Here is a 23272-nt window from a genome sequence, read left to right as displayed (position 1 = left end):
TCAATAATATGTATTTTGATGTGGATTGATGATTGCCCAAAAGTGAGACTTTAAAATAAAATGTTTTCACTCTACCACACCACTTAATGCTGATGGAGAAATCTCAAGGTTTTTTTGTTTTTGTTTTAAGCTGGAAATATCCATCTAAGTCTTACTAGCCAGGATGCATTTTTTTTTTAAGAACACAAACAAAAAGTAGCCTGAATAGGTGGAGGATACACAAGGCAGCTAATTACAGTGCAGAGAACTAAAGGGCTTGTCCTTGAGATCATGCATCTTTGTCACATGGTTCAATCCATGTTTTGGTTTGGTTTGGTTTGGTTTTCTGAGACAAGGTATCCTTGGCTGTCCTAAAACTCGCTATACAGGCCACACTGGCCTTGAACTCACAGGTGTCCAATGGCTTCCATACTCTCTGGTGCTTGGACCACTTGTTTTTAGTTTTTGATATAGAGTACCATATAATTAGTCCAGGCTGGCCTTGAATTGGTTGTGTGTAGCAGAGGGTGACATGGATCCTGATCATTCTGTGTCAATATTCTGAGTGCTGGGATTATCAGTGCAGGTTAGACAGTGCCAGGAGTTGAACCCAGGCTTTTGTGCATCCAGACGAGCACTTTAGAGCGGAGGTCCGGTCCCAGCTCTCACACAGTAGTGGAGTTTATCTGAATCCTTGTATTTTCACTCATGGCAGCCTGGTTCTTCAGCACATGTTCTATGTATAAAGAAAAAACAAAACAGTATTTATAAAGGGAATACAAATATTTCTATATTCTTTCCATTTATTTTCTTTCTTTCTTTCTTTATTTTTTCTCAGAATCCCAGTGTCATTCAGCATTTGAAAACACTACTCAGTCTGTCTTCAGATCAGCCAAGTTTTACCTTCATCCTCCTGTGCACCTGCCACATGAACAAGATTCCTGCTCTGAATCTTTGGGAAGGAGTGTTTTCATGCAACATTCTTGGAAGGATTTCTTTCACCATCATTCAGGACACAGTTGTCTTCCTCCCTCTGGCCCAGGTTCAGACAAGACTAAGATGGATTACACCAGAATCAAGAGTCTCAGCATCAACTTGAATTTGGGAGACTATGAGAAGCTACATCCTATCAAGAATCAGGCCAGAGACCCAAAAGGCAAAAGACAGGCAAATGACCAAAAAACTAATCAGAAGGTTACCGCAGAGTTAACGAGTCAGAGCTGCGTGAGTTTGAATGAACTCTGGAACAGGTACCAGGAGCGACAGAAGCAGCAGAAACCGTCTGGTGCGTGTGATAAGGAGGAGCTCTCCTTGGTGGACCGACTTGATCGTTTGGCTAAACTGCTTCAGAATCCCATCACACATTCACTCCGGGCCTCAGAAAGTACACAAGACGATAGCAGAGTAGGACGTGCAGCCAGGGGCTGGCCTGGGAGGAGGCAACATCTACAGAAAGGCAAGCAGCAGAGGAAGTGGAGTAAGAGCCTGGAGAGGGGTCAGAGAACAGGTGACTTTAGGAAAGGCAAGGTGCTTTCTCCTCATCACGGTGGGAAGTCCAGTCAGGTTAAGGTTGAGCAGATTAAACTAGATAAGTACATCCTGAGAAAAGAGACAGATTTTAATAATGTCAGCAATACCTCCTTGGATTCTAGACCCTCAGAGGACAGTGAGCTCCTCACAGACAGTCCCAACCTTTTTTCCAGCACTGCTTCTCCTGTGGACTCGGAAGTACTGACCCAGGCCGATGGGGACGTGTGTTTACATGAAAGGAGCAGCTCCATATCCACCATTGACACAGTCCGGTTGATCCAAGCTTTTGGCCATGAGAGACTGTGTTTGTCACCCAGGCGAATTAAATTGTACAGTAGCGTCACTGATCAGCAGAGGAGATATCTGGAGAAGCCATGCAAGCACAACAGGAAGACATTGAGCACAGCCTGTCCCCAAATGGCTTCTGAGCACCCCAGAAGGAGGCACATCCAGGTACACAGCTACAATTTCCATGTGGCCATGTGACTGCCTTTCTTGTGGACATTTTGGTTACTGTCTTGAGAGCAGGTGGAGGAGAACAAGCCCATCTGCCCTCCTCACTGTGATGTCTCCAGAGCTGGAAAAGAGTGAGATGTGTGGTACAGCCATTGTTTGTTGTCGTTCTTTCCACAACACACGCCTGCCAGCCAGGCTGGGAGCGGGCGCTCAGGGAGCCACAAGCCTAGCATGGCCTCTGTTTGGCCCGGGGTGGGAGGGGGCTGTTTTTTTCTCCTGTTTTTTGAGAAGTATTTGAATTGCTTTTAAATACTAACACTCAAATAATACAATATGATCTCTCTTTTTTTTAAGTAAATGAAGAATTGGGATCATATTAAAATTGAAAACGGGGTCAGCCACAATATGATTTAAAGTATATAACGAAATGAAGAACTAAGAGATAGAAGGACAAGTTGAACCAGGGGGTTAGATACACCTTGTGGATGTTTATGCCAGAAATAAGCTCCAAGTGTGGTGTTTCATGCTCTAGAAGATCAGCTGTGATCGCAAGCATTGCATTATAAAAGCAAGTTGGAATCTCAGAATTACTAGTCATTCCAGTTACAAATCCCATGACGCCCCTCATCCGTCTTTATAAGGGAGGTGTCACAGCGTCACAAGCCCTCCAGGGCCCTCCTGGCACATGGCACACAGCACAAGAGTCAGGGCCTATTGGGGTCACGTTACATCAGTTACAGGGTTGGTAAAGGCAGATGCTCTCTACCCAGGAGAGCATTAGAGCCATGCATGTGGTGGTGCACACCTGCTACCTCAGCTACCTAGTGTAAACCTGTCTCAAATGAACCAAAGTAAAATCCAGAGGAAAGCTCTCCAGAGAGATGCTCTGTCCACTGGAGTAGGGAAAATAGAATTTATATTTATTCAAGTTTTCAAATTTTCTATTTTTGTATTTTACAATTTATGGTAAGCGAAATAATTTATAAATAAATACCTATTTTGGCAATTTGTGCTCAAAAATAGTTTGTCAGTAGGAGCATGGAGACCACATGGAGGGAAGGAGACAGGAGATGAGGTTTCCCACATGCAGTGTTTCTCACTCATGGTTGAGCTTTTGGTAGATATGAAGTGACAGTGATTACACGTGTTAATAGTTTTTTAAGTAATAACCAGAAATAATACTGGAAAGAGGAGAAATGATTCTGGCTGAAGATTTATGTGTGACCTTATAATGCAGAGTTTACACTTTTGAGCTGAGCCTCATGGCGCATATCTGTATTCAAAGTCCTCAGGGAGCTGAGACCCTAGCTAGTTCAGATGATTTCTTTTTTTTTTTAATTAAACAATGAAGTGACATTTGGGGCATATAGTAATTATCTATACTCTGCCTTTACCCCTATCCCTTGGGAGTCGATAATTTACATCTGTCTCTGGGACTTGTGTATTCTGGTCATTTTATGTAAATACATTTTATATAAATAGTATGTGATCCTTGTTCAGTCTCCCTGCCCCGAGGGGACTGATCATGGGACATATAACCCTTTCGAGGCAGGTGCTACCCTGGTTACATTTCCTTTCAAGGCTCATCTGTATCAAAGCACAGACAGCACTTCAGATTTTCATGTTTGGTAATACTGTTGTATGTATATGCAGTACACTGTTTTTAAAACCTATTTATAAACCCAGTGATAAGCACAGCTTCAGCTGTGGTGAGCAGGGCTGATCCTGGAATTCCCCTATGCAGTTTTTTCAATAACACCCAAGAGGGGAAATGAAATCATTGTGTGTCACTGAGAAACTGACCACCTGACAGGACCTCAGTGCCTGTGCTTCTTTGCTTCTATGCTGACAGCAGTGTTGACTGAAGGCTCCTGCGGGCCTCACTTTGCTCTTTTGTGGCTGTTTAGTTTCTGTTTTGTTGTTTTGCCGCTTTAATGTTATCTACCAGCTGTACTATTGAGTACAAGGTGGTTTCTCACTGTGTTTTATTTACATTCCTGTTGAACATCCTTTATGCATTTTAACCATTTGTGTCTTCGACCCTTAGAAACTTAGCCGCTTGGCTTTTTCTTCTGTAGTTGTTAGACTTTTCGATATGGTAGTCCCTTTCTAAATGTAAATCTGAAAATATATCTTGCCATTCTGTGCCTCTCGCTTGGTCACTTCGTTGATTGCATCTTTTGACATACAGCAGATTTCATAGTTCAGCATGTACTTTCTCTTACCTATCTTTTGGGGGCCATGTCCAGGAAATTGTTGCCAAATCTAATGCCATAAGATTCTTGTCTTCTTAGCCTGGCTTTTGTATTTAGGAATTCAGTCTATTTTGAGTTAATTTGTACATGGTATACAGAAAAGGCCTGCTGTTCTCAGCATGTTTGTGTCTCATTCTGGAGACATCATTTCTTTGGATTATTTTCCCCATTTGTCCTTGGCACTGTCATTGGAAATCCTGATTGTGTGTATGTGTGCCCACATCGGGATACTAGTTCTGTTTCGTTGGTTTGTTTTCCTTGTGCCAGCACCACAGTTTGGATTCAGTATATCTTCATCATAAGTTCAGATAACAAGAACCGTCCTGTTCTCAAGATTATTTGACCACTCAGAGTCCCTTTAGAGCCTCTACTTGTAAATATTTTATTCTTTCTAATGCTATTGTGTGTATACGTGTTTTAATTTTATTATTGGATTATTTGTTGGTTCAGAGATACATAGCTAATGTTTACATGATGATCTTTTACCTTACAAGCATTACTGAACTGATTTGTTAACTCTTAATTTTCTTGTAGAACATACAGAATTTACTGTCATCTGCAAACAGAGACAGTCCTTCTTTTCAATTTGGATGGCTTTAATTTTCTAACTACTTTATGGAGAACTTCTAGTAGAAAGTTGAATGTTAAAAGCAGGTACCCTTGTTCATGTTCTCAGGAGGAATACTTTCAGCCTTTCACAGTTGAGAATGTTACTATGGGTTTTTCTCTTGTGACTTTGGTTATATTGAGGAAGTTACCATTTACTAGTTTGGATTTTGTTCTTATTATAAAAAGGCTTTGATGTTAGTCAAATTTGGCATCTAACAAAATGATCATCAACTTCCTATTTTCTATTGATGTGGTATGTATTAATTATTGATATATATACATGTACGTGTGTGTGTGTGTGTGTGTGTGTGTGTGTGTGTGTGTAATTCCCATTTTGCCATGTTATGTAACACCTTTGAAGTGCCATAGGATTCAGTTTGCTAGACTTTTGAAGACTTTTTGCATCTATATTCTTGTGACCTGTAGTTTTCCTTGGTGTCTTTGCTCCTTTTGCTGTCAGGATAATACCAGCCTTCCGGAATGAGTTTATCACCTTGCTGTGTTTTGATAAAGAGTTTTAGGATTAATGCTGTGATTAATGTTAATTTTTTGTGTTTGATAGAATTTAATTGCTATACATCATATATTTTGGGTGGGGGTCTCTTGAGTCAGTTTTTATATTTTGTGTTTTCTAGTAGGTATTACTTCTAAAAAAAGACATATTTGTTTTATTTCATATAGCTTTGAACTCAAAGAAAACTGTCTGCCTGTTTCCTGGGATTACAGACTTGTGCACCACACCTGACGATATGTTTGTTTTTACAATTGTACTGAAAAGTGAAATGTTTTAAAACAGAAATACACTAAGGCTGGCTCTTAAATTTACTTATCAGTTGGCTTTAGGAGTATTTCTTTAGTCAAGTTGTGTGAGTCCTCTACAAAGCCTGATAGCAAATCTTCTCATGGGTATATGATTTGAAAATAAGTTCTGCCTTCATTTTTCTTGAAACAGAGTTTCTGTATAGCCCTGGCTGCTCTGGAACTCACTATGTAGACCAGTTTAGCTGGCGTGCAACTCAGGAGCTCTCTCAGCCATTGCTCTCCCAACGGTTGACTTCACCTGCAGTGCAGCATATTAGCAAAGTCCTGTTACGACCGTGTCACACGCGCTCCTCAGGGTCATACCTGATAGTCAGGCTCAGCCCAGCATCAGATACAAAAGTCCTCCCTGCCTCACGTCAGCTTTAGCTCTTTTTTAAAGATTGTATGGATGCAATATATATATATTATATTTATGTAAGAGTGGTTTGCCTGTGTGTGTGTGTGTGTGTGTGTGTGTGTGTGTGTGTGTGTGCGCGCGCGCGCGCCACAGGAGCTTGCCTGGTGCCATGGAAGTCAGAAGAGGGTATCACCCAGGAGCTAGAACTGTATGTAGATGGCTGTGAGCCACCATGCAGGTGCTAGAAACCAAACCCCAGTCCTTTGCTAAAACAGAAAGTGCCGTCAACCACTGCACTAACTCTCCAGTTCCCCACCCCTGACCAAAACCTGGTTTGACATTGATAGGTGAGCAGAGAAAGCGGATTTCCAAGTCTTGTTAATTTTTATTTTCTCATGAAAGTTCATCCGGCCCTCTAGTTTTGCTATTGACTCCTTTCAGAAGTGGTGACAGAAGTGTGCAGTCACTGGGCAGTATCTTTTCTATTTCCCTTCTCTTCCGTGTCTTTATCTTTTCTTAATATTCCATGTTTCACTGCGTAACCCAAAGCTGATCTCAAGCTCCTAATCCTCAGCCTCAGTCTCCCAAACTCTAGGATTATAGGTGTTTACTATTATGCCTGGTAGAAAAACCAAACAAACAAACAGAAAGCCTTTAGTGCTAAAGATGGCTTAATTAAATGTGTTCCCAATCATGGCTTCCCTTTAAAAATTTTTCTCTGTGTCCATTCTCATTTCAATCAGTCATATGACTGGCCTTTTGGAAATAGATTTTCAGTTATTGGGCATTTCAGTAGGTATAAAAAGCACACCATTGTTTTGTGTTTTGTGCTCATGATCTCGAAATTCATTGACATCTAGACACCGGTATATCTAATCCAAGTGTCTACTCACTGCAGAATATTCCATGGAGTATCTGAACATTTACCTGAGCTCTGCTGAACACTCAGCCCATCTGGCCAGCACATAAAACAGTCAGATTTTTGTCCCTCTGTGTCTTTGTTTTTTCACTTTACATTACTGTCCCTTATCTTCCTCCCTTTGTCCTCTGAGAGGGTGGAGCCTCCCCACCCTGGGTATTCCCCAACTCTGCCACTTTGAGTCTCTTCAGGGCTAGGCACACCCTCTCCCATTGGAGCCAGACAAGGCTTCAGTTAGGGGAACATAATTCACTGACAGGTAACAGCTTTAGGGATAGTTCTTCACTCAAGTTGTTGGGGGACCCACATGAAGATCAAACTGCACATCTGCTATATATGTGTGGGGTGCCTAGGTCCAGCCTGTGTATGCCTTTTGGATGGTAGTTCAATCTCTGAGAGCCCCCAAGAGTCCAGGTTAGTTGACTGTATTGGTTTTCCTATAGAGTTTCTATCCCCTTCAGCACCCTTAATTCTCCCCCTAGCTCTTCCATGAGAGTTCCCCAGCACCGTCCAATGTTTGGCTGTGGGTGTCTGCATCTGTCTGAGTCAGCTGCTGGGTGGAGCCTCTCAGAGGACAGCATTGCTAGACTTCTGTCTGTAATCATAACAATATCAGTAGTAGTGTCGGGGGTGTGGGGCTTGCCCATGGAAGGGGTCTCTAGTTGGCCCTGTTATTGACTGACCATTTCCTCAGATTCTGCTCCATGCCACATCCCTGCATTTTTTGGGAGACAGGATACATTTTGGGATAAGTCCCTATATCTCCAGTGGGGTTCCTGCCTTGCTACAGGAGGTGGTCTCTTGGTTCTATATCCCCAGCACTGTGGGGGCATCTCCAGGACGCGCCAGAGACCTGGGATGTAGAGTTCTCTGTTAGTCTTTTACATGTATACTAGAAGTGGGATTCTTGAGTTAGGCTACACGGTGCTCAATCTCCTAAGAGCACAAAATTTTAAAATATTTACTCCTGCCTGAATTAAAAGTTGTATGTGTGTTTTGAATGAATACTATTTGTCTTTTAAGTGTCTGTCATATTTTTAAACTTATATGGCACAATGGTATACTTCTTCCGAGTCAAAAGAGAGAGGCTTTTAAGAGATTTGCTTTATTTTCAACTTTAACACATTGACTTGTCCATCCACACACAGTTCAAATACCACATTTGACCGGTGGGGTAGAATGTTCTAACATGCTTTTGAGATTCATATTCACAAAAAAAAAAAAAAGGATGGTGGACTGTAATATATAGTCTTGTACTAAACTTGTTTTTAATATGTCTCTGTAAAACTCCGTTCTCAGAACATAGCATCTATAGTTAATTCCAAACACCTATAGAATAATCATTGTACACTTGCAAAATGTTAGGAAATCCCAAAGTAGTTTTATAAGTAAGCCCGTTCTGTAACCACAACACAGTAAAACTGGGCAGAAGAAGAATAATTTTTAAATACATGAGAGTCGAGAGTTTTTATGTTTTGAGGTAGCAACGGTATGTTAAAACTTAGAGGTTTTGGTTAAATCTGTAATGAGAAGAGCATGTCCACCATAGGGATCCATTCCCAGGACCGACTAATACAGACAGCGCAGATCCTTTAAAAAAAACAGTTCCTCTGTCAACACTTGTGATACAGAGACACAGCACAGAAGTATCTTAATGCACACGAATGAATGCTATTTGCCTGCGTATATGTGTGAGCATCACATGGGGATCTTTTTAAAGATCGTTTTGCATTGTTTTATTTAGACATATTTTAAAATCTAAGTGACGGCTGAGCAAAATAGAAATTAAACTGACCAAGAGGTTATAAAACCTACCTAGTTATCTAATCAAAAAATTAAATTGCAGTCTACAATCTATGTTCTACTTTCTTCTGTCTCTAAACATGTCTCCTCTGGAAAGTTTTTGAGGTTCCCATTCAGCGGGTCTGAGAGTGTGTGCTGTGTTGTCCCCAGGCCCTTGCTGAGGACTCAGCTTTTTAGTATCTGCGTTTTAATATATGTGTGTCTTTAAAAGTATTTCACAATTGCTATTTATTTTTCTCGTGTCTTTTTTGTGCTTTTTTCATTTTTGTCTGAGGATTGGGGGAGAGGAACTAAACATTAGTTGGACTGTAATTATGCTGTTACTCACATTCTTTATTCACTCTATGACTATAGAGCTCTTCCCAGCCTTGATAATAAACACAAATTTCCTACTTTAAAAAAAGTAGAGGTAGAGAAGATACATTTCAACTGTTAAAAGTGCTACAGCTTATTTTGTATTTCTAAGTAGTCAATTACCAATAGATATGTTTTTAAAAGATTTATTTATTATATATAAGTACACTGTAGCTGTCTTCAGACACACCAAAAGAGGGCATCAGATCCCATTACAGATGGTCAGGAGCCACCATGTGGTTACTGGGATTTAAACTCAGAACCTTTAGAATAGCAGTCAGTACTCTTAACCACTAAGCCATCTCTCCAGCCCTAGATATCTTTTAATAAGCAATATAAAGTTCCTAAGAAAATCTGGTGTCCTCGTAAACTGAACTCTCAATCACTAACACAGTAATTGAGTAGCTTGGTTCTTTTGAAATTTTAATCCAAAACAATTGCATTGTGGGGACCTGATTCAAATGGAAAGATCTGAAGAGGAAATTAATTCTGGCTGAAGCATTAAGTTTTACTTTTAATCCTAAAGTTGGGTCAGAGCCTCCAAGTAACCCTGTGAGCGGTCCTGGTCCTGTGGTGTTTAAGAGAGGACACGGGGAAAAAACCACTTTAACCATAACGTTTCCAACTTGGCAGAAAACCTTTGGAATTCCTACTACTCATCTTCTGCAAAGTTTTTATGATTGTCTGCTAACTTTCTGATTTCTCCCTCGTGTTGATGGAGGAGTTTAGTCTTCCTCTGTTCCTCAGCCCTTCTGTATCTGGGAAACGTTTCTGACCTCAACCATAATGGTCTCTATAGCATGTTAACCATCTTGGTAGCTACAGCTTGAAAGTTGATGTCACCCAGATCTGATCTGCCTTCAGTCCTCATTCATATGGGTACCAGAAAAACAAAACAAACAAACAAAAAAAAAAGACCAAGAACTCACTCAGATACAATGCCCTTTTAGATTTCTGGGTATGGTTTTATACACACACATACTTTATTTTTCCTCTTGAGATAGGATGTCTCTACATAGCCCTTGCTGTCTGACACTCACTGTGTAGACCAGCCTGGCCTCATTTTCAGAGATCTATTGCCTTTGGCTCCCAAGTGCTAGGTTTAAAGACATGAACCAACACACCTGACTTTTTTCATAAACTCTAAATCCCTAGGAATTGCATGTCATAAGGTTATTTTCTTGTACAGATGCATTGTAAGTATATAAGTATCAGTTGATCTGGACATTCCTAAAGCCTTTTGACAGGAAGAAGCCATGTTTGGTGACAGATTTCCTCTGGTTTTGACTGACTAGAGTATTGCTGGCATTTTCAGCTTGGGTAGTTATATTTACCATTAATCCATTACTCAGAGAAAAACCTCTTCCTCCCCTCAGATACCTATCTGATTGAAGGCCATTGATACTAGACTTCTTACATAAAACAAATACTCCCAAGCTCAATATTTTTATTCAGTCATTTTCTTATTTTGGACAGGGCCTCATGTAGCCAAAGCTGGCCTTTAACGGGCTGTGTGCCCACAGACGACGTTGAACTGATTCTTCCACTACCTCCTGTGCTGGGATACAGTTGCACACTATCACACCTGCCAGTTATGTTGGCTGGTTTGGGGCGAGTATGATTAATGAAAAAAATTAGAAGTAACTTTAGGCTTTAAACAGGTTTCAAGAAGGTAGAGTGTGGTGGCTAACGCCTGTAATTTCTACCTGGAAGGCTGATACAGGTAGATGAGAAATTCAGCACTCAGCAAGTTAAAGGTCAGCCCAGGCTCCATGAGACCATGCCTCAGTAAACACAGTACTTCAAGGGTTCTTTTCTGGGTCATAATGGCGTCTAATCAATAAATGGAAATGGATCTCATCTAGTACTTTCCAACTTAAAAGGTACTGAAAAAGTCCAGAAACAGAGATTCTGACATTTTCCTCAGGTGAGTTTACTTTCCAACATCAGAGAGAAGCAGCCTCTTCTTCCAGGATGGGGTACACAGAAAGTTTACACTGTGGTTGCTGACATCACTTAACTTAGAAACGCTTAAATCTTTATGTGGAAGCTCCACTTGGGAAAACAGCCAACCCACACATGCCTGGAGGTTGCTGAAGTGCTTGTGGCCCTCTATGGACAAGGGGACGTGTTCTGCAGTGTGCCAGCAGGATCTGCCGGTTTTTTAAATGATCCCGTGGTGGATCCCCAAAACCAGTTGGACACATGTGCAGGTCTTTCCATGGCGACGTTGGACTCTGGGCAGAAGTCGGTCTTCCCTGTACTGTTGCTTGACCAGCCTTTACTCTAGGACGTGAGGCTGCACCTCACCTTTCAATGCTAAATTCTCCAAGAACGCCTAATGTTTTCTTTTTATGTGACATGTACTAGAAACAGTCTTCACTATAAACATTTTTGTTAGTCAACTTGGAAGAGCCACCACGAGGTGATCTTGGGAAAATTTCTTCCAATCCTAAACTCCTGTTTAAAAGTGCCCTTACTGTGTCACACATGAGCAGCATGAAGGTCAACATTCCTGTTAGTGTTTGTTTTGCCTCATTTGACTTTGACTGTCATAGAGGTCCTTTCACGGCATGAGGAGATTTGTACATAATCACGTTTTGTTGGCACTCGTTTAGACTATAGTTTTGAATACTTGCCTTTTCATAGCAATCCATCAAAAGATGTGCTGTAAGTGGGAGTTTTCCCAGGGTTCTGCATCCGCAGCTGGTCTTTGGAAATGCAGGAGGCCTGTGGTCCTATCCATGGATTTCACACCTGGCTCAACAGCCTTTGCATCAGCAGATCCTCTGCACCGTCTCCTTAGAGGAGAGACCAGTGCATAGTCTTAGCCCCTAATTATCAAGTTTTTACTGTTAAGATTGCAAAAACTTTTCCCTTTCTGAATTCTGACATGGGAAGTAGGTCTAGCTTTCTCTTAGCTCCCTGCTCACGAGGGTTTGTTTCTCTCGGCTTCCATTCCAGCCATTCCTCACATACACTGTATGGAAGAACTTTGCACCGACTTCCTTCCACAAGTACAGCAGCCTTCTTGGGGATAAGTTTGTGGACATCGACGAAGAGTGATAGGATCGTCTTTACATTCATGGCTAAAACACTCTATAACTTCACAGCATCAAGCCCATTACATCTTTATGGCCACGCTCACCACTTCGGGTCTTTGTTGATTCTGTTGAGCTGGTCATACAGCTAGTGACACGTTAAAACTGATGTAGCTTGAGTGTTGGATGAGTGTCCTTCCCACTCAAGTTCCCAGCCGTCAGGCTCACCAGAGGCACCCAGAGCTGTTTCTGGTGCGGTCGTCAGCATATCCCCTTTCGGAGTGTGTGTGTCCACTCTAGGAAGCTCCTTTGTCTCTAGTTATTCCTGATTCTCAGCTTCCGAACCCTTCCTTGTCCATTCCACACCGCTCATACAGTCACTGACGCAGCCTTTTGCATGTGAAGATTGGTTTATTCTGAATCCCAGCTGACCATGATCTTAAGAGTTGACTTTATTTCTCAAATCTGTGTTGACTGACGTGTCTGTACCACCTTTTATTTGTTATTCTGTGTCTTAACCATTTTAACTTAGTTTTGAAATTAGGAAATATACTTTTTATTTATTCTTTTTGCTAATAATTTTGGCTCTTATGATCCTTTGCTTTCTTATGGATCATCTTATCTTATGCATTAGGAGTTTTTTAGGTTTATGGAAAGCCTACAGATTATTTGGGGGAGACTTGCCATCCTAGCAGTCTTGAGTCTTAAGTGGCACGTGTCTCCGTTTATTAAGATGTGTAATTTCCCCCTTAGAGACGTGGCTGGCCATGTTGCCCCTTTGTGCTTGTGCACTTTTACTTTCTAACATTTTAGCATTCTAAACGCTTGACAGTAGTGTGTCTTCATTATGTCTGCCATCAGCCAGCAAACCTGTTTTCTGAGATGGTGCCTCATGCTTTGTCCAGGCTGGGCTTGAACTCGGCATCCTCTCACTTTAATATAAAGAGCTGAAGCTTTACTTTTTCTAGTATTTCTTTTTGTTGAATTTTTCTTTGTTCTTTTGAACACTTTTTGTTATGTATGACTCTGTTCATTTGTTTGAGACAGGGCCTCAGCATATACTCAGGTTAGCCTCAGACAGGCTGCAGTCTTCCTGCGGCCTCCCAAGCGTTGGGGTTATAGGTGTAAGCCAGTGTGCTCAGCCTCTTTCTGCACTTCCTGTAACTCAGGAGTAAAAGTCTTAAGTGAGGTGACACAGAGACAACGTTGTCTTGTGAGGTAATTAGTAAAGGCAGGACCTAGCACTGCCTCAGGTCTTAGGGTTCTAGGCCTGGAGCTGACTTTGGTTTGGTTTTTTTCCTCTCCTACATCAAATAATCTTACCATTCTGTCTCTTCAGTACCCTGATCTTTAGTTTATATAATTATCCATACTAAATATTCTTTCATCTGGTTTGGACCATACTCATGTTTCTTAAGAGCTTTTCAGCCTCTCAGGCACTCTGAACATCTATTATATAGAAACCTAGAGCACTATGGTTCTGTCAAACTTGCTTATAAAAATGTCATTTGGTTTGTAGAACTGCCAATGACTAAACCTCTTCCATAAAGATTCTGTCTTCTGCCCATAGGGTTCTCCTCCCCGCAGACATTTTATAATGATCAGACTTCAGAAATGCTCTCCGGGCTGGGGAAGTATCTCTGTGGAAAAGGACACCTGCTGTGCCATCTTGCCAGCTCCCAGCTCCTACTTAACAAGCTGAGCATCCCTTACACACCTGTACCCAGATCTGAGGAAAGCAGAGACAGGATTGTTGGGGCTTCCTGGCTTCCAGTCTAGCTGTGGAATGTGAGCCCAAGGTCCGGAAAAGCTTTGCCTCATAGGAATAGTGGTGGAGGAAGATGCTGGTCTCCTCTCCTGACTTCCACGTTTGTGTGCTTGCTTACAGACCTCGTTCTGTCTGTCTTTTTCTTTCTTTGTGTATTTATGTATTTATTGTTTTTTGAAACAGTTTATCTCTCAGTGATAGCTATCCTGATAGTTGCTCTGTAGACCAGGCTGGCCTCACATACAGAGATCTGTCTGCCTCTGCCTCCCAAGTGCTGGGATTAAAGGCGTAGCCTACCACCAACCACTTATTTCTTTAAGAAACAGTTTTATGAGGCATTTGCTCAGCTACATTTTGAACTTTTTCTCACCCACCAGGGTCAGCTTTCATCTCTCAGCTCAATCTACCTGCTCTGAATGTAGTGAAAAGGGGCTTAGAGGCTTTCACATGTGTCATACTTGACCCATTGGGCTTTCATGAGTAGTGTGTGAATCCGCTCTGACTGATGGATCTGCTATGACCTCATCACTTAGGTTAGCATTTCTTTTAGCTCCAGAATTATCTACAGGTGTCAGCTGAGAATTTCATTCTGGAGGTGTTTCAGGCTAAGGCCTAGTGTCAGTGTCTTCAGTGTTCGCAGATCCTAGGGAAATTCCCAGCTCTCTGCGTCACAGTAGCTGGGGTCCTGTCATACAGTGTTTTCTCCCCGTCACAGACACACACTCACATTGCTCACAAGCTTCTTTCAGCTGTGTCCCCGGCTTGCCCAGTGGGTGATCATACCTCTCTGGCTGCAGATCACTGAGTCTCTCCTCATTTTTTCAGGTGGCAAACTATATGATTTCTTCTGACTCTGTCTCTTCTGCTGGTAGTTTGTTGAGCTCGGATTCCACTCTTTCCACTGAGGAAAATGTGCACATGTTGAACAAAGGTGTACAAGCTGGTAAGTCCCTTGAATTTAAATTTTGTGTTGATGTAAACGTACCTCTTCCGGGCTGGAGAAGTGGCTCAGAGATTAAGAACACTGCTCTACCAGAGGTCCTGAGTTCAAATCCCAGCAACCACATGGTGGCTCACAACCATCTGTAATAAGGTCTGATGCGCTCTTCTGGTGTGTGAGGACAGCTACAGTGTATTTATATATAATAAATAAGGTAAATCTTTTTAAAAAGAAAAAGAAAAACAACCCATACATCTTCAACACACTTAAGGCGTGATGAAGGGCATAAAGGTTAAAAGTATCTGCATATTTAGGTGCTATTTTTATGCATTAATTGAAAAAATGCAAGTTTCTGAGCAAGCGTTTAGGGAAATGAATGTCTTCGTAGCAGGGTTCCAAATAATTTAGCCCCTGTGGGAAGCAGTTTGGCAGTTCTTATCAAATTTAGTTTGACTCAGCATTTTTTGCATTTGGAATTTGGCCAATAGATACACTTAAATATGTGCAAAATTCTAAGTGTAAATGTAGGCTTACTACAGTAGGACATTAAAATCAGTGTTGATGGTTGTCGTTGTCAGTGGTGAAGTCGGTCACTGTAGTTTTATATAAAGAAGTTCTGTATGGAATGAGTAAGCTCTCTGCGGGCCAGAAAGATGAAGGAAGCACTGGTCTCTTGCAGAGGGCTTTTGTTCACGTCCTAGTAGACACACACACACTCAAACATCTGTGCTTCTGCAAGCACGCTTATCACACAGACACACATAAAGGCAAAATACTCACACTTAAACAAAAAAAAATCTTATTTTACCAATACTAGAAGGTCCCAAGCATATATAATTTCAAAGAAAACTCAGCATACAGAACAGTATGTGGTTTACCACTGTGTGTAATTTGTGAAAACAGAAGAGGGAGAGTGGCTCAAGTAGTGTGTTCTGGGTCCTGAGTTGTGCACAGTAACTGGTGAGCAGGGCTAGGGAGTTTTTTATTTTATACAAGTCGGTCTTGAGCTGACCACTGGCACCTCTTCCTCTTCCTGGGTGATTGGCATCCTGGCCAGGTGTCCTTACTCTCCTGCTCCCTTGCTGTCAGAGTTCATGAAAGCCTGAACCGAATCAACACTTTTTCTTTCTGTCTGATAGCGGAACCCACTTAGAAATTAAACCTTCTTCTTTCCTCTGTCTGCATCTGTCTCTGCTTTTCCCCCTCTCTTCCTCTCCTCTTTCTCCTCCCTGCTATGTTGAATATTTCTGAGTTATTAATGTTCACCGTCTGTCTTGATTAAGCCTGCCAGCCTTGCTTCCGGTCCTCTCCAAGATACATCTGTCTCCCCTCAGGTAACTTGGAGATTGTGACTAATGCCAAAAAATACACTCGGGATGTTGCGGTGACTTTCCCAACTCCCAGTTCTAGTGAGGCCAGATTGGAAGACACTGATGCGACTTCTTCATCAGAAGAAAAAGCCAAAGAGAAAAAGTTCCTGTCCGATTATATGCGGGCCAAAAACTTAAGGAAGAACAAGCCGAGTCCCTGTGAAGGTGGGTTCCTACCTCAGGTGGCTGAGGAATGCGTAAAGGATTTGCCTGAAGTCTGGGCCACACTGAACCTTTGCTTCTGTCCACCTACCACCAGCCACCACATGTAGAGGGTCCTACTGTAGTTAAGAACAACTCAGAGGCACCTTAAAGGTTGTCACCCCAAAAGATGAGTCCTATGCAAGTCAGTATTACATTTCTTTGGTGTAAGTGGATACAGTTATTTTAAAAGTTTCTTGGAAATATTTCCTGTAGGAGTCTCATGGTTTGTTCCTGTGGAAAACAGAAAGTCTGGATCTAAGAAGGAAAACCTGCCCAAGATTTACAGACCTGGTATCTCCTGGTTTGAACCAGTAACCAAAACCAAACCCTGGAGGGAGCCGCTGAGGGAACAAAACGGGCAGGCACAGTGCATGACCAGCCGTGTGTCCCTGAGAGGCCCAGACAGGGAGAGTGGCCAGGGTTCTCTTCGGCCATTTGTGAGAGCAACCCTGCAGGTAGGCACAGTGATGTCAGGTTGTGGGGAGTGTGGCTGGCATGCTGGGGTGTAGTCCTTCCACTGGGGCACAATGCATTGTTCTAGCCTTGCAGTGGTAACCACGTGCTCACCCCTGAGCTCTTCCCCCTTGGGAGCCAAAGGAAATATTTAATGGTGAAGAGTTGCAGGTGACCCCCTTGGGTGTGCCCTCCCCTCAGCTCTCCAAACCTGTGGGGCAGGTGCTGGTGTTTTGGTTTTTGTTTGCTTGTTTTTCTGGGCACTTGGAAAACAGGCTGTTCATTAATATAAGGCTTCCTCCCCTATAGGAATCACTTCAGCTTCACAGACCTGATTTCATCTCCCGCTCTGGGGAGCGGATAAAGCGTCTGAAGTTACTAGTCCAGGAGAGGAAGCTACAGAACCTGTTCCAGAATGAGCGGGAGGCTCTGTTCAACTCCGTGAAGCCCCTGCCCAGGAGAGGTGTGCCCTCTTGTCACTCCGCTGGGAGTGGTGCTGCAGTGTGAGGAGCGTCTCCCTAGCTAGCATACTGGCCCAAGCTAGCTTCTCACTCGTCTGTGACCCCAGGAAGCCCCTTCTGCTAGCCCTGTCACGGCATCTCTTGAAGAGGACAAGCTGCCGTAGGGGCGTTGGGGCTTGTGAGCTGGCCTCGTGCTTACGGCTTCAGAGTGTGGTAGGGAATGAATAGAGATGCACTGACCTGTGGGCTGCCCGGCACTGTACCTGTCTAAGAAGGACGTAGTGTTAATACTCTTACTTCACAGGGAGAGTGGGTAGCTCACCACGCCTTACACTCTTCTGAGTGAAAGAGCTGGGCTTTGCAGCCAAGGTCTCTGTGGGCTCCTCGTTGCACTGAGCGGCGAGGCTGGAAGCACTACTTAAAGTCAGCGGCCAGTCAGCTGGCCAGTGCTCCCGCCATAGCTGACTTAGGCGGTGGCCTCTGCCCCCTGAGGCAGGACAGGCTTGGGCCTGTCCTTTGTCTTTGATCACTTTCCTGTAATCAGGTCAGGGCCCAGGCTTCAGCAGCTCTTCAGCTAAGCTCTGCCTCTCCTACACTTGTTGTCCCCTAATAACCCTCCTCTCTTGCCTAGTTCTCCTAACGGTCCAGAAGAACAAGCCTATCGGAAAGAAGGAAATGATTCAGAGGACCAGACGGTAAGTCCCAAAGAACGAGAGTAGTGGCCCGGTGCAAGCAGGACCCTGCTTCCCAGACACAGCCAGTTGGGAGCGTGTGAGGTTAGGTATGATGTTGCTTCTCACAGTTCTAGAAAGGAAGAGAAAACAGAAGGTAGCGTGAAAGTGGTTCCTGTTCGCAGGGGAGGGGACACCTAGGGTGAGCTTCTCCGCATTAGAGATCTAGATGAAACTAAAAGATACTTTAAAATAAATTATCTTAGCAATCTCCTTTCCAGGAGATTTTCCAACAGTAAAAAGAAATAGTGGGTTGCTCTCCAGGACATTAGCTTAAGAACTTGGGTTTTAGAAGCATGTTCAGTTTCGGGCCACAGCCTCCTTGGGAGTGTTTAAAGAGAAAGGCCTTTGCCCTATAGCGTGTGGACCTGGGCAGGGGTAGAGTATTTCTGAAGTTGCGGAAGAATTGACAATAGTGGTTGCCTTTGGAAAGCAAGGCCTGAGTGGCTGGGATGCAGGCGCATGACAGACCAGGGCTTTTGTTTTGTCCTTGTTTTAAGATTTATTTTTATTTTTTGTATGAGTGTTTTGCCGGCATATATGTAAGTGTACCACATGTATGCAGTGCCCTCAGGGCAAAAGAGGGTGTCTTTCCAAATACTCCAAACATTTGTGAGCTACCACACTGATGCTAGGAATTGGACCTGGGTCCTCTGCAAGAGCAGCCAGTGCTCTAAACCACTGAGGCTGAACCATCTCTCCAGACCAGTTTCTTATAAAGACTTTGAGTCTTATGCATTTATGAGCATTGTCAACTCATTAATTAATTAATGAGCTTGATAAGCATATATTGATTATGAAAATGCCATTGGAACACTAAGTTGCTGGTTTCTGGGGCTGATTAGAAGCTGGCTTTAGTAAGAACAGTCATGGAGTGGCATGGTTTTTTATGTCATGTATGTGACTACACTGTAGTATCTTCAGACGCACCAGAAGAGGGCATCAGATTCCATTACAGATGGTTGTGAGCCACCATGTGGTTGCTGGGATTTGAACTCAGGAGCCTCTGGAATAGCAGTCAGTGCTCTAACCACTGAGCCATCTCTCCAGCCCTGCATGGTGCTTCTGAAGTAGTGGATTTTTTTTTTTACTAGATGTTGGTTTGTTTGAGACAAACAAAGGAATATTTAGATATAGATAGCCTTGGCTAACTCTGTAGACCAGGTTGGACTGGAACTCAGAGGTCCTCATATCTCTGCCAGTGCTTCTTGAGAGCTGGGATAACAGGCTTGACACCACTCTCCGCCCTGCTTCCTTCTCAATCATCTTTGTATTTTAAATTGTAAAAATCTTTGGAAGACATTTTAAAAAGTAAAAAGAAGAAAATAAATATTACTCAAAGTTCTCCCCTCCGTCCTACAAACGTCTTGTTGACAGCATTTTTAGCAGTTGGTACAGCGGGCTTCTGCGCCCCCAGTGGCTATGCTGTGTGTCCAGGTCTGACTCCTGCTTCCTCTCCCCATCCTGTGAATGTGTCCCCACACCGGTGACTCATTGTCATCCCATTATTACCCATTGTGCTGTGCAGTCTGTTCTTTGTTGGCAATTTCAGACTTCTCAGACGAAGCTTAGCTTTTCACGGCTGTAAGACTTGCTCTCGCAGCCTCAGCCTCGCCTCACCTTCCTGCCTGGCCTCTGTACCACAGCTCTGCAGTTTCCCCAGCGCGGATGCTCTTTCTCCCTTCTCCTCTGTTCCTGACAGTGTTTCGTTTCCATTGCAAGCTTATGTCCTCTCTGAAGCTCGCTCTGCTCTTCTCTCAGAATAAGCCTCTCTCCTCTCTGACTCCGTGGTACTTTGCAGGTGCATCTATTCAGCACTTTCTTGATTTCCTGTATTTTGAGTACAACAGTAACCGAAACTGAGGTAAAACACATTGAGATAGCAGGAATATGTGCTAAGATGTGAACATGGAGTTTCATGAAAGTGAAGTTTCTTACAGCAAAGAAATAGCAGGGCAAAGAGACGGCCTCCAGAAGGAAGGCAGCCTTTGGCAGCTGTGTATCTGTGGTAAAATATCTTAACACAACTGCCCTAGTCAGGGTTTCTATTCCTGCACAAACATCATGACCAAGAAGCAAGTTGGGGAGGAAAGGGTTTATTCAGCTTACACTTCCACATTGCTGTTCATCACCAAAGGAAGTCAGGACTGGACCTCATGCAGGTCAGGAAGCAGGAGCTGATGCAGAGGCCATGGAGGGATGTTACTTACTGCCTTGTTTCTCCTGGCTTGCTCAGCCTGCTTTCTTATAGAACCCAGGTCTACCAGCCCAGGGATGGCGCCACCCACAGTGGGCTGGGCCCTCCCCCCTTGATCATTAGTTGAGAAAATGCCTTACAGCTGGATCTCATGGAGGCATTTTCTCAACTGAGGCTCCTTTCTCTGTGATAACTCCAGCTTGTGTCAAGTTGACACAAAACCAGCCAGTACACTAGCCTATAGCTCCAGCCTCAGGGAAGGAAGACATGGTGACAGAGCAGGAGGCTGGCTGACCAGTCACATTACACCCACAGGAGTGGGTTCAAGCTCAAGACTCATCTCTAGTGAGCCACGTGTTTCAGTGACGTTACACACACACATACACACACACACACACACACACACAGGATTGTGTGGAATCCATAGAGAACCTGAAGAGATTAAATCAACTAGAATAGTCATCTAGCCATTAGAGAGGCTAAAAGCTGAACAGACAGTTCTCAAAAGAAGAAACACAAATAGCCAATAAATATTTGAAAATGTGTTCACTATCTTAGCCATCAGGGAAATGCAAATCAAAACTCTTTTTATCTCACTCCAGTCAGAATGTCTAGCATCAAGGAACAAATGACAGCAGCAAATGCTAGTGAGGACATGCACTGTGGGAGGGAATGCCCCTGCAGCAGCCACTGCAGACGTTCCTCAAAAACAAACAGCCCCCCCCCAAAAGGAACTGAGAATGAAACCATGACACAGCTGTAGCACTTCTGAGTGTGCACCTGAAGACCTTCTGCTGACATCACAGAGATGCTTCCACATTCATGTTTACTGCAGCAATATTCACAGCGGCAAAGAAATGAGGTCAGCTCGGTGTTTGTCAGCAGACTGGATAATGAAATGCAGTGGACACACAGTGGGGTTGTATTGAGCTGTAAAAAGTGGTGTCATGTTTCCAGGAAAATGGGTAAAGCTGGAAGTCACGGTGTCATTATAGAACATGATGCAGGAAGAAGCCTTGAGGGAGGGGAGTGAAAGAGGCAAAGGAGTGGCCATGAAAGCAGGAAGGTGTGTCAGGACAGAGCTGTCTGGCCGGGTGCTGATACCTGTGGAGTCCTAGTGTTTGGTAAGCCAAGGCCACACTGAGTTCCAGACTAGCCTGGAGTACCCCAATTGATGCTGACATTTGTGTACATGGAGTGTGTTCTCAGTAATACCTGCTTGTTATATTGAAGCTATACAGTTTTGAACATGGCATGGAAAACAGAGTTTTACCTACTCTCTCTAGTTTATTCTTTTTCTGGAAGAAAGCACTACTGCTAATGCTTTCTTTTATATATTAAATTCTCAATCCACAATCCCTTTACACAACAAGTTTACAGCCAGTGGACAAAGATATAAACTGCCCACCTAGATAAGATTAATTGACCCATAGGAACCCTTAGAAATAATCATAACAACCTCATCTGTATAGAGATGCGCAAGAGAAACATCCACGTTTGCTTCCATGTTGCCTCCTCCCAAAAACTCCTTGCTTTCTGTTTTTATTCATCCCTCTTTCAGACTGTATGACCTCTTTCCAGAGGTCATTTGCAGGGTGTTACAGATTTGTCAATGATGGAACCTTTATTTATGTCCCGGAGTTTGTTCAGAGGGTATGTGGCAGGGGTGGGGTGGGGAATAACTAGTCTTTCTCACCTCCCATTCATCTCTAAATTCTCCTGTTCCCGTTCCTGACAGTACTGGTCAAAATGGTACTGATCACACACCCAAAATGTCTGGCCAAGTGAGGATTTGAATCTTGAAGGGAGATTAGCAGGGCGCTCGGTAGGGTTCTGAATGCAAAAGAACATGTAGAAGAAACCAAGGAAGGTATCTGCAGGTCGGTTGTTTCTCTGTGGCATATGTCTCTTTTGGTGCAGGCGTGGTCTGCCCATGTCATCCTCCTTCCCTGAAAGGAGGCACCCTAATGTTTCTTAGTGCCATGAAGCCAAGTTGGCCTTTGATTCAGTTACTTCCTCAGGAAAAAATACTTTCTTGCCTTCTTTCACTGTAGTTTTAAACTTGGGGACAGGGGATAAACAGAAGATTGCTCAGCAGGGACTGGCCCTCTCGAGGCTGCACACCCTCCTAGGCAGCATAGAGCCAGAGGTGTGGGCAGAGCTGTCACGTGCCTTCATGCCTGATAACTTTACTGCTTTCTGTCTTTCCACTCGTGCCATTCCTAAGGATTTATGAGCAGCTTCCAGAAGTGAAGAAGAGGAGAGAAGAGGAGAAGAGAAAGTCAGAATATAAGTCCTACCGGCTGCGAGCTCAGCACTATAAAATGGTTAGTTGAGGTGGCACTGTCCATGGAGGGGTGGTCAGGCCTTAGCAGAGGGAGGCAGCAATACCTGCCTCACTTATGAGAAGCAGCATGACTGAGTGCCGAGGGCTCAGCAGGAGCAGCTGTAATTAGCTGTCGAGTGAGAGATAGCTGGGAGCCACTCTGTGTGTCTGCAGCTACACCTGACCCCACACAGACGGCTTCTCCCTCATAGCTGAACTGTACAAAGTATCAGGCTTGTAATTTCCAAATAATGGTTAAGCTCCTGTGGTAATCCTCTAACTGTGTAAACTCCCTGGACCACATGAGAGTCATCAGGAAGTAAGGCTAGAGGGTGGAGCCTGCCAAGAGCCTCCTAGGGCAGATTTCCTTGGGACCCACTTGACCACTGGCTTGGAGGTCTGTCCCTCACAATCCTGTTTTCCTCCCAGGCTACTGACTACATTCTAGAGGACCCTGAAAGTCAGAAACTGAACACTAGACCAGACTGTCAGGGTTGAAAACTGTGTCTGGAGCTCCCAGGAGTCTGGGCATTGGGGGAGACCCAGGAGCCATGTGGCTGCCTGGTGTGTTGGCGTCACTCGGACTCACTGTGCTGCTGACAGTCTAGATTATCTGCTCCTGTGGAGGAGTGGTAGGTGTCCTTGTAGACTGTCCTCCCCGCCACTGTCAGTGGGTAAGCAACACACAAGATTTAGGGAAGGTCGTCTGAATCTCTT

The 23272-nt window shown here is 43.6% G+C and overlaps 1 protein-coding gene across 1 annotated transcript in view; it reads left to right on the top strand.

The window, feature by feature from the left end:
- Positions 1-23272, top strand: part of ALMS1 (ALMS1 centrosome and basal body associated protein) — a gene marked incomplete at its 5' end in the record, with an annotated part of 95809 nt that overhangs the window by 72343 nt on the left and 194 nt on the right. The window contains 7 exons of the mRNA XM_080932122.1: positions 818-1962; positions 14699-14816; positions 16148-16348; positions 16601-16842; positions 17150-17303; positions 17933-17996; positions 22457-22556. Coding sequence (XP_080788248.1) covers positions 818-1962; positions 14699-14816; positions 16148-16348; positions 16601-16842; positions 17150-17303; positions 17933-17996; positions 22457-22556 — 2024 coding nt within the window. The remainder of the gene's footprint in view (positions 1-817; positions 1963-14698; positions 14817-16147; positions 16349-16600; positions 16843-17149; positions 17304-17932; positions 17997-22456; positions 22557-23272) is intronic.

This window comes from Micromys minutus (assembly GCF_963924665.1).
Source record: "Micromys minutus genome assembly, chromosome: 18".
Taxonomy (NCBI): domain Eukaryota; kingdom Metazoa; phylum Chordata; class Mammalia; order Rodentia; family Muridae; genus Micromys; species Micromys minutus.
Note: the sequence above shows the minus strand (reverse complement) of the source record. Positions and strands in the feature narration are given on the sequence as shown.